The following is a 10,381-nucleotide window of genomic DNA, read 5'->3' as shown; positions in this document are numbered from 1 at the left end:
ATGTTAGCCTGTAAAACAGCCTAGGACAGCGCTATAGACCGCCCATTAATGCTGGTGACATCACTGGGAACACTGCTAGGCGGAAGCCTCTGCCTAGCAGTGTAAAATGTAAACAAAACAGCCCTCGCCCTGTGCAATGCAGCACAGGGCAAGGGGGTGGATCCGAGCATCGCTCTGCTGCAATTAACACAGCCCGGACAGCTTAACATACAAACTCAAACTGTGTTTCGAAGCTGTCGGTGCTGATAGATGAGCTGTGTATTTTTTTTAATCGATTGGATGTAGTTTTCAATAATTGACATAAAAAATAAAAATAAAGTCCCCCAAAGAAATGAATGGCGAAATGTTTGGAGATTAAAATTTTAACTGCCATGGAGACCTCCTCTTCGTCAGGAATAAGGCACATCCATTGGCAGTGCAAGGGACATCAAGACCTACAATTTGATTAAGCTTACCTTATGTATTTCCTTTGGGATATGCCAATCTAGTTTTTTAATATTAGTTTATTTTTTATTTATGTATTAGTACAGTACAAGCACAACTTGAAAAACAAACTATTTATAAATGCCAAAAATTTGAAGGGCTCTCTTTAACAATATGTATATTACATACAAATATATACTGCCAGAATACAGTGTTTGGCACCCTTTAATGATGTGTACACAATAACAAAAAAAGAAAAAAAATACAATACAGCCAATGTACATTTCAGCATCTAAATCAGGCATGGTAAAAGAAATAAAATGTGCCTTGAACATAAACATGGAGTTCTGTTAAGTTCATCTACATGGCTAAAAGGCTACATTAATTATAGCTATCCTTTCATTTAAGATTTTTGAAATTTTTACTGACAAGGGTCGTCAAGTTCTATGATAACGTTGTAGACAAGTACAAAGTGGTAATATTTTCTCCCATATCTATAGTTTCCTGGGATGAGATATTTGGGAAAAAAGGAGGTTGTGGCATCCCTGGTCTATGGTACCCTGGGACAGGATAGCTGGAGGCGTCGGATGTGAACATACTAGGAATACCGTGGTCTGTATTTCTCTGGTACAGCATATTTGGAGGCATATGAGATGAAGACATACTAAAAACTTTTGGGTCTATAGTCCCAAGGGACATTTGGACAAATAGGAGGTTAAGACAGATATATATTCCCAGGTCAGAACTTCTCCAGGATAGAATATTTGGATTCATAGGAGGTTAAGACAGATATATATTCCCAGGTCAGAACTTCTCCAGGATGGAATATTTGGATTCATAGGAGGTTAAGACAGATATATATTCCCAGGTCAGAACTTCTCCAGGATGGAATATTTGGATTCATAGGAGGTTAAAAAATATATATTCCCAGGTTACAGTTCCCTGGCATGGGATATTTGGAGACATATCATATTAAGACATAAGTATTATACCAAATACTCCCAGGCCTATACGTTCCTGAGACTCTATATTTGGTACATTGTTTCCCTGAAATAAGAGCGCCATGTGAATGGCTCTGCTGTTATGGTCTGCATTAACGAAGACACTGCAGAAGTGCAATATGACCGATTTCAAAATTACTAAATTTTCATCAAAATAAAAAGCTAGGACAATGTATGTTCATCCCTCTAGAATGTATCTTCTATTTATTTAAAGGGGTATTTCTGGGACATTGATGTTAGATTACTAAGCTATGCCATCAATGTTAGATAGGTGCACTCCTATGTCCAAAGCGAAGGAGAGCACACTGCGCTTGCATGGCTTGCTTTCCATTCTGAAAACAGTTGAGTGAGCATGCTCAGGTGTTCTCAGAAGTCCCACTTAGGGGAATGGAGAGAAAGTGGCGCAAGCGCAACCACCTCTCTCTTCATTGCTATGGGACTGCCAGAAAGGGCCAAGGATATTTTCACAACTCCCATAGTGGAGAACAGAGGGTGGACACACACATGCAGCTGCTCTCACTGCACTTTGGGGCCCTGTTCTGGAGATAGGAGCAGGTCCTAGAGGTAGGACCAGCACTTACCTGACATGGATGGCATATCCTAGCCATCAGTATCTAAGATGGGACAACCCCTCTAAGAAAACAGTGATGAGAAGGAGTGCTTGGTATTTCTGAATTGAGATTTCAAGAATCCGCTCATTCAGTATTTTTACAGGATGCAAGTGATTTAGATTTCACTAAAATCTAAAGCCACATCCAAATACTACAAAATATTGGTTCTGTGCAGCACCCAAGCTTCTAACATGGCCATAACTTTTAGATGGCCAAATGGCATACATCCAGTCATTTCTTGGCAATAAAATGCAATGCTGCCAAGTTTCCTAAAACCTAGGAAGAGAACCAATACAACGTGTAAATATCACCAGGAGCATGTTGGTTTCAGGACAATTATACTGACTCTCAAGTTGCAAATTCTATCCAATTTAATCTAAAGCAAATACAAAAAACGGCAGCATATGCGGTGCAATTATATTCTATGTCGCAGAGCACTCTGCCCTCCCTCTTAGTTGATCAGAGCTGAAAACCCACAATGCTTGTAGTCTTGACTTTCCCTTGTAAACGCCAGTATTGAAAACTTTATTAAAAGAAGTCTGAGCCTTCCGATCCAGCATCTTCGTGACAATCCTGGGTGGAAATGAATCGGTTGGATGAGCACGAGCATTCATATTGTCCCGCAAGAAGCAGGCATCTTCATCTCTCAAATATCCAATATGGTCTCAACAATAAGGTCTAATAGGACTTAGACTAAAAGAAGCAAAGTGTATCAAAAGATAGTAAAAAGAGCGATCAGATAATGGTTTGTGGTTTTCCAGTATCTTCCCTTCTTCCCAGCCAGATGAAGTCAGAGACTATAACACCTGAACAAAGCTCATTATTCCCCAGTGATGTTGAAACCTCCAAGTAATGTTATCATGGTAAAGCTTACTCATGGTCTCCTTCCACTCTTCTCTTGCGAACTGAAATAAAAGCATAAGAACAATTGATTACATCAGTCAGTATCACCAGATTTCATTTGTCCTATCACATTGAACATATTGAAATGGGACATTCATTACTTTGAGATCCAACTCAAGAGTTCTATAGCAGTGAACTGTATTACTCCAGTTAAAAGGTGTCCTAACCTGTGCCACTGAACAACCCCCATTCACCTGTCCACAATCTTGATACCGTTTCTTTCCTGGCCCCAGCAGGACCAGGAAGCAATCTGTTCCCATGACCGCTGCGGCCAATAACAGGCTTAGCAGTCACAGCATCTTGGGATGGGCGAGTATCTGTTAATTTTTCACCTTTGTACTCGAATAACCCTCCAAAGCCTATGGATACAGGCTACAGATCATATTTTGTTAGGAAAAATATTGTTCCATTTGTTTTCAGCTGCCTAAATGTATTCTCATGCATTGCAGACTGCTCAGCCCCACTCAGTGTGAAATCAGATAAATTAGTTCTTGGACAGCTCGATCTGTAGGCCCTGTGTGACTGGTGTCCATCGCACCTCTGGGACCCACCCCAACTCAGTAACAGAGCCAGTCACGTACTAGAGAAATGGCTGCGCAGGTGCGTCTCTATCCTTATTCACCGATATGGGACTTCTGAAAATAGGCAAGTAAGTCAGCTCGGATATTCGCAGAAGTCCAACAGCAGTGAATGGGAAGAGCTCCGCACGCGCAGCCTCCTCTTCATTCGAGGTGGCGTGCACCCGGTTCTGATCTTGAGACAGGTGCAGGCTCTAGAGGTGGGACTCGCACCCATCAGACATTTATGGCACATTCTGTGGATATGTCATGACTGTCCAGATGGAACTACCCCTTTAAATAAAAAAAGAATGTCAGCTTTATGAGAGAACCTATCATTTATGAGTTTTATGAGAGAACCTTGCAAACCTATAATTGGGCTCCCATGCACCATTTATGACAGATCTCTTTTTAGTATTTTCTATTAGTAGCACATGGCACAAATTAGTAGCATACATCTCTCATGCCATTACATTACTCACACTTGGATATAAAGTCAACTACTACCAGGTGTTTAAACCTTGACCACACCTGCATGCAAAGAGGCTTTTTTTAACATGCATGGACAACGCAGACCAAATACAAGCAGGGAATGATGAATAATCCCAGCACTATGTAACCTGTGTATTCCTGAAGATAGGTTTGAAGAGATGCCAGTAGTTGTCAAGTGATAAGTACCCGTAACCACCACACTGAGAAATTGACATAGTGGAGAGAAAAGAAGTCAGCAGAAATGTAGGAATCGGTTCTGCCTGAGCAGAGATCTACATTTAGTTTGTAAAAAAGGAAATGGAGAATAAAATAGTGCAACTTAAAAAAATGGTAAGGCAACATGCCCGGGAAAAATGCAGACGTCCGTGGAACGCGGTCCGTGAGATAACGGACTGGCATTGCAGGAGCGCACGGCGTCATAGCAACCAATCTCACGGTCTGCATGAGGCTTATGACTGTGCACAGCGCTACCTTCACTGACATAATGTGTCTAATGCATTCTATACCTGTGGAAAATAGGCATCACACATTTATAGTCTTTATGATTAGAAAACAATGATAATTTTTTAAAAATACAAGATTTCCAAGAAACTGTAATCACTAGTTAAAAGAGTACTCCCATCTTAGCCATTTGTGATACAGCCAGAGGAGCCTCATCATCTATTAAGAGAGCAAAGCCCTGGTGACTAGTTCGCCAATTCCCAACTGTCCGCATTCTCATTATATACAGTGCTGCCCATAATTATTCATACCCCAGGCAAATTTTGACTTGGTTACTTTTATTCAACCAGGAAGTAATTTTTTGACGGGAAATGACATAGGTGTCTCCCAAAAGATAATAAGACGATGTACAAAAGGCATTATTGTGGGGAAAAAACATTTCTCAGCTTTTATTTACATTTGAGAAAAAACTGTCCAGTCCTAAATTATTCATACCCTTCTCAATCAATAGAAAAGCCTTTATTGGCCATTACAGAAATCAAATGCTTCCTATAATTGCAGACCAGCTTTTTGCATGTCTCCACAGGTATTTTTGCCCATCCATCTTTAGCAATGAGCTCCAAATCTTTCAGGTTGGAGGGTCTTCTTGCCGCCATCACCCTGATCTTTAGCTCCCTCCACAGATTCTCAATTGGATTCAAGTCTGGACTCTGGCCGGGCCACTCCAAAACGTTAATGTTGTTGTCTGCTAACCATTTCTTCACCACTTTTGCTGTGTGTTTTGGGTCATTGTCATGCTGAAATGTCCACTGGTGCCCAAGGCCAAGTTTCTCTGCAGGCTGCCTGATGTTGTCGTTGAGAATCCTCATGTATTGCTCTTTTCTCACGGTGCCGTTTACTGTAATTAGGTTCCCTGGTCCATTGGCTGAAAAACACCCCCAACGCATTAGGTTCCCACCACCATGTTTGACAGTGGGGATGGTGTTCTTTGGGTTGAAGGCTTCTCCTTTTTTATTCCAAATGAAGGAAACATCATTGTGACCAAACAATTCAATTTTTGTTTCATCTGACCATAACACAGAAGACCAGAAGTAGTCTTCTTTGTCCAGATGAGCTTTTGCAAAGGACAAGCAAGCTTTTGTGTGCCTTATCTGGAGAATTGGAACCCAGCAGTGTGCAGTGTCCGTTGGATTGTCTGCCTTGAGACATTGCCACCAGCAGAGCCCAGATTCTCCAGGATGGCCTTGGTGGTGATACTTGGATTCTTTTTCACCTCTCTAACTATCCTCCTGGCCAGCAGAGGTGTCACTTTTGGCTTCCAACCACATCCTCTGAGATTTTCCACACTGCGGAACATCTTGTATCTTTTGCTCAAATGTATCAAATGTAAATAAAAGCTGAGAAATGTTTTTTTTCCACAATAAGGCCTCTTGTACATCGTCTTATTATCTTTTGGGAGACATCTATGTCATTCCCCGTCAAAAAATGACTTGCTGGTTGAATAAAAGTAACCAAGTCAAAATTTGCCTGGGGTATAAACAATTATGGGCAGCACTGTACCTCTGTGGCCAAACTTGTGTTCATTGTAGTATACAGCTTCTAAAAAAAAAAAAAAAAAAAAGCCAAACAAGCTTCATTGATTTGGTAACTTCCATACACTTCAATGAAGAAGGATATGGGCAAGAGTGTCCATGGCGCCACTAAGGAGCACAGCGGAACGGTAAATCAGCACATGGTGGTCAACAGACCTCCGTTATCCCAATAGGTGAAGGTCCCAGAAGAATGACTGGCACTTATTATGCATTTATTGCAAACACTGAGGACATGCCATAGGATGGGAATATCCCTGAGAAGACAACATGGAGATCCATAATACAGGATGTCAGAGTGATCAGGCAGTATTAAGGTCAGTGCTCTGTGGCTATTAACCATAGTGTGGCGTTGGAGGATTTGCCAGTTATGCAGAGACATAAACAAAAAAAAAAGCTACTGCCTCTTTAAAGGGAACTTGTCACTTCTCCCGACATATCTGTTTTTATTAACTATTTGTAGCACCCATGTAATACCAATTTTGGAGCATCTATTCTTATGACTATGACATGCTATTCCTTTATTATTCCTTCTAGAAGTTATGAACGAATTACTAGCAGTTTGCAATAAAGGTCAATCTGGGTGTTACCAGTTGGGGGATGTGTGCCTGCACAGTCTGCTATTATCTAATCAGTACTACCAGCATCAGGCTGTGCAGGGACATTCCCAACAAACTTAATTCGGATTTTCATTATTCTTCCTTAAATACGTGCAAAATCTGTTGTGCGGATTATTATTCTACTAGTCTACATGTCTCATATGACTGGATAGACTAAAGCTGGTTTATAATCTCTTAGCACACAAAACAGATGGTTCCTGTATTTACGGGCAACATGTAATCCTCCATGATCACTAGTACTAGAATATACTACACTACGTCCAATCTTACCGAGATCATTACTCTTAGTTATAGCAGCAGCCGCCCTTGCTCGTGGCCCTTGCTGTGTGAAGCGATATCCAAATTTGAGAATTGAGGTGTTTTCCTCCAGTAGTCGAGCAATCTCCATCTCTACGCCGGTTCCCAATTGCTGTCTCTGCGATGGAAAAAAAAATAAAAATAAAAGCTCAAGTTTTAAATAAATTTAACATAGTTATGACCAAGGAAATGTCCCCTTAATCATCTGACATTAAAGGTGTTATCCAAGAATTTGATATTGATGGTCTACCTTCAAGAAAGGCAGGGTCCGACTCCCGGCAACCAGTTGCTGCGGCCTCTTCACTGCTTACTAAGCACAACGCCGTACAGTGTATAGAGGCTGATCTAGGTAGTGCAGCTGAGCCCCATTCACTTGAATGGGATTGAGCTTCACCTAAGCTACGTGACGTCACTGGCCAGAAAGAGGCCTAAGTGCTCAGAGCACGGCAGCCTCTTCAACCAGCTGATCAGTAGGAATCCCAGGAGCTGGACCCCCACCATTCTGATACTGATGACCTATTTTCTTGGACAACCCCTTTAACCTATTTTGGATATGCATTGTTTTTTTATTATGTAAAATATACACACACACACACACACACACACACACACACATACAGTACAGACCAAAAGTTTGGACACACCTTCTTATTCAAAGAGTTTTCTTTATTTTCATGACTATGGAAATTGTAGATTCACACTGAAGGCATCAAAACTATGAATTAACACAAGTGGAATTATATACATAACAAAAAAGTGTGAAACAACTGAAAATATGTCATATTCTAGGTTCTTCAAAGTAGCCGCCTTTTACTTTGATTACTGCTTTGCACACTCTTGGCATTCTCTTGATGAGCTTCAAGAAGTAGTCACCTGAAATGGTTTTCACTTCACAGGTGTGCCCTGTCAGGTTTAATAAGTGGGATTTCTAGCCTTATAAATAGGGTTGGGACATCAGTTGCGTTGTGGAGAAGTCAGGTGGATACACAGCTGATAGTCCTACTGAATAGACTGTTAGAATTTGTATTATGGCAAGAAAAAAGCTAAGTAAAGAAAAACGAGTGGCCATCATTACTTTGAGAAATTAAGGTCAGTCAGTCCAAACAATTGGGAAAACTTTAAAAAAGTGTCCCCAAGTGGAGTCATAAAATCCCATCAAGCACTACAAAGAAACTGGCTCACATGCGGACCGCCCCAGGAAAGGAAGACCAAGAGTCACCTCTGCTGCGGAGGATAAGTTCATCCAAGTCACCAGCCTCAGAAATCGCAGGTTAACAGCAGATTAGAGACCAGGTCAATGCCACACAGAGTTCTAGCAGCAGACACATCTCTAGAACAACTGTTAAGAGGAGACTGTGTGAATCAGGCCTTCATGGTAGAATATCTGCTAGGAAACCACTGCTAAGGACAGGCAACAGGCAACAAGCAGAAGAGACTTGTTTGATTTTGCTAAAGAACACAAGGAATGGACATTAGACCAGTGGAAATCTGTGCTTTGGTCTGATGAGTCCAAATTTGAGATCTTTGATTCCAACCACCGTGTCTTTGTGCGATGCAGAAAAGGTGAACAGATGGACTCTACATGCCTGGTTCCCACTGTGAAGCATGGAGGAGGAGGTGTGATGGTGTGGGGGTGCTTTGCTGGTGACACTGTTGGGGATTTATTCAAAATTGAAGGCATACTGAACCAGCATGGCTACCACAGCATCTTGCAGCGGCATGCTATTCCATATGGTTTGCGTTTAGTTGGACCATCATTTATTTTTCAACAGGACAATGACCCCAAACACACCTCCAGGCTGTGTAAGGGCTATTTGACCATGAAGGAAAGTGATGGGGTGCTGCGCCAGATGACCTAGCCTCCACAGTCACCGGACCTGAACCCAAATCGAGATGGTTTGGGGTGAGCTGGACCGCAGAGTGAAGGCAAAAGGGACAACAAGTGCTAAGCATCTCTGGGAACTCCTTTAAGACTGTTGGAAAACCATTTCAGGTGACTACCTCTTGAAGCTCATCAAGAGAATGTTAGTGTGCAAAGCAGTAAATCAAAGCAAAAGGTGGCTACTTTGAAGAACCTAGAATATGACATATTTTCTGTTGTTTCACACTTTTTTGTTATGTATATAATTCCACATGTGTTAATTCATAGTTTTGATGCCTTCAGTGTGAATCTACAACTTCATAGTCATGAAAATAAAGAAAACTCTTTGAATGAGAAGGTGTGTCCAAACTTTTGGTCTGTACTGTATATACACACACACCATATTTTTTGCCCCATAAGATGCAGCCCCCCCCCCCCCCCCAAAAAAAAACAAAAAAAAACAAAAAAAAAAAAAAACACACGTCCCAGCGTCTTATGGGGTGAATACTAATGAGCGCTTCCATTATGATTATGGAAGCGCTTATTAGTACTGGAGGGCCGGGAAGCGGTGAAGACTCTGTACTCGCCACTTCCTGGCTCTTGGCAGTCGGCTGTGCTGTGGCTGCGCATAGCGTAAGGGCGCTTTGTGAATTCACACTGTGCGCGTCAGGTCACAGCACAGCCGCAGCAGAATCAAGAGAGAGCGAGCTGGAGGTGAGGAGCAGCAGCGCCCAGAGAAGGAGAGGCAAGTGTTTTATTTTATGTGATATGAGGCATGGGGGCTGATCTAAGGTCTGAATTGGGGTGGGGGGCTCTTATCTGGGGTCTGATTGGGGGTCCTTCACATTGGGGTCTGACCTGAGGGGGTCTGATCTGAGGTCTTATTAACATTGGGGGCTGTCAGCTGAGTTCTGATTAACATTGGGGGTCTGCTTGGTAGTCTGACCTAAGGTCCAATGAGAAATATTTTTTCTTATTGTCCTCCTCTAAAACCTAGGAGCGTCTTATGGACCGGTGCGTTTAGATAAAAAAATATGGTAATTATAATTTCAAAATGATGCATCTCTTTCTGAATGTATTTTCTTCCTTAACACTTTAGGGAACAGATGTCACATATCCCAAATCTGGCTCTACTTATCCCTATAGCCATCATCCCGCTGACAGTAATCCATTATTAGATCACAACAATCTGTATGAACAGACCCAAAAAAATAAAAAAATCATAAACAGGAGCATAATGCTGCAAATAATAAAATAAATAAAAATTACCTGGTTGTCAATTTTGATTTCTCGTAAAGTTTCATTCTCTTTAAGTGCTTCAACCAAAGCCAAAATTCCAGGACCGGTGACAAAATTAGACTCAATATTCAAACTCTTTAGAGTTCTGTTTACTTTCAGCATATCAGCAAATGCCTATGGAGAGAAACAGAAAGTGTATAAAATATATTTTTATCAAAAAGCTCAATATCATACACTCATGTTTGAAGAACTCCTTTGGAAGTGAACAGGGTAGGTATCTACCAAATAGGTCCTCTGCCAAATGATGGTACATAGTCACAGCAGTTGCTGCCTTAATGGCACAGTAT

At 41.5% G+C, this 10,381-nt stretch overlaps 1 protein-coding gene across 1 annotated transcript in view; it reads right to left on the bottom strand.

The window, feature by feature from the left end:
* Nucleotides 1-540: 540 nt before the first annotated feature.
* Nucleotides 541-10,381, bottom strand: part of LOC122927634 (tropomodulin-3-like) — a 57,391-nt gene continuing 47,550 nt past the window's right edge. Inside the window, exons 8-10 of the mRNA XM_044279646.1 lie at nucleotides 10,065-10,208; nucleotides 6,908-7,052; nucleotides 541-2,940 (exon numbers count right to left, since the gene is read on the bottom strand). Of these exons, the coding sequence (XP_044135581.1) occupies nucleotides 2,906-2,940; nucleotides 6,908-7,052; nucleotides 10,065-10,208 (324 nt within the window). The 3' untranslated portion in view covers nucleotides 541-2,905. The remainder of the gene's footprint in view (nucleotides 2,941-6,907; nucleotides 7,053-10,064; nucleotides 10,209-10,381) is intronic.

This window comes from Bufo gargarizans, chromosome 2, assembly GCF_014858855.1.
Source record: "Bufo gargarizans isolate SCDJY-AF-19 chromosome 2, ASM1485885v1, whole genome shotgun sequence".
Lineage (NCBI taxonomy): Eukaryota > Metazoa > Chordata > Amphibia > Anura > Bufonidae > Bufo > Bufo gargarizans.
The sequence above is the reverse complement of the archived record's forward strand: the minus strand, read 5'-3'. Positions and strand labels throughout refer to the sequence as shown.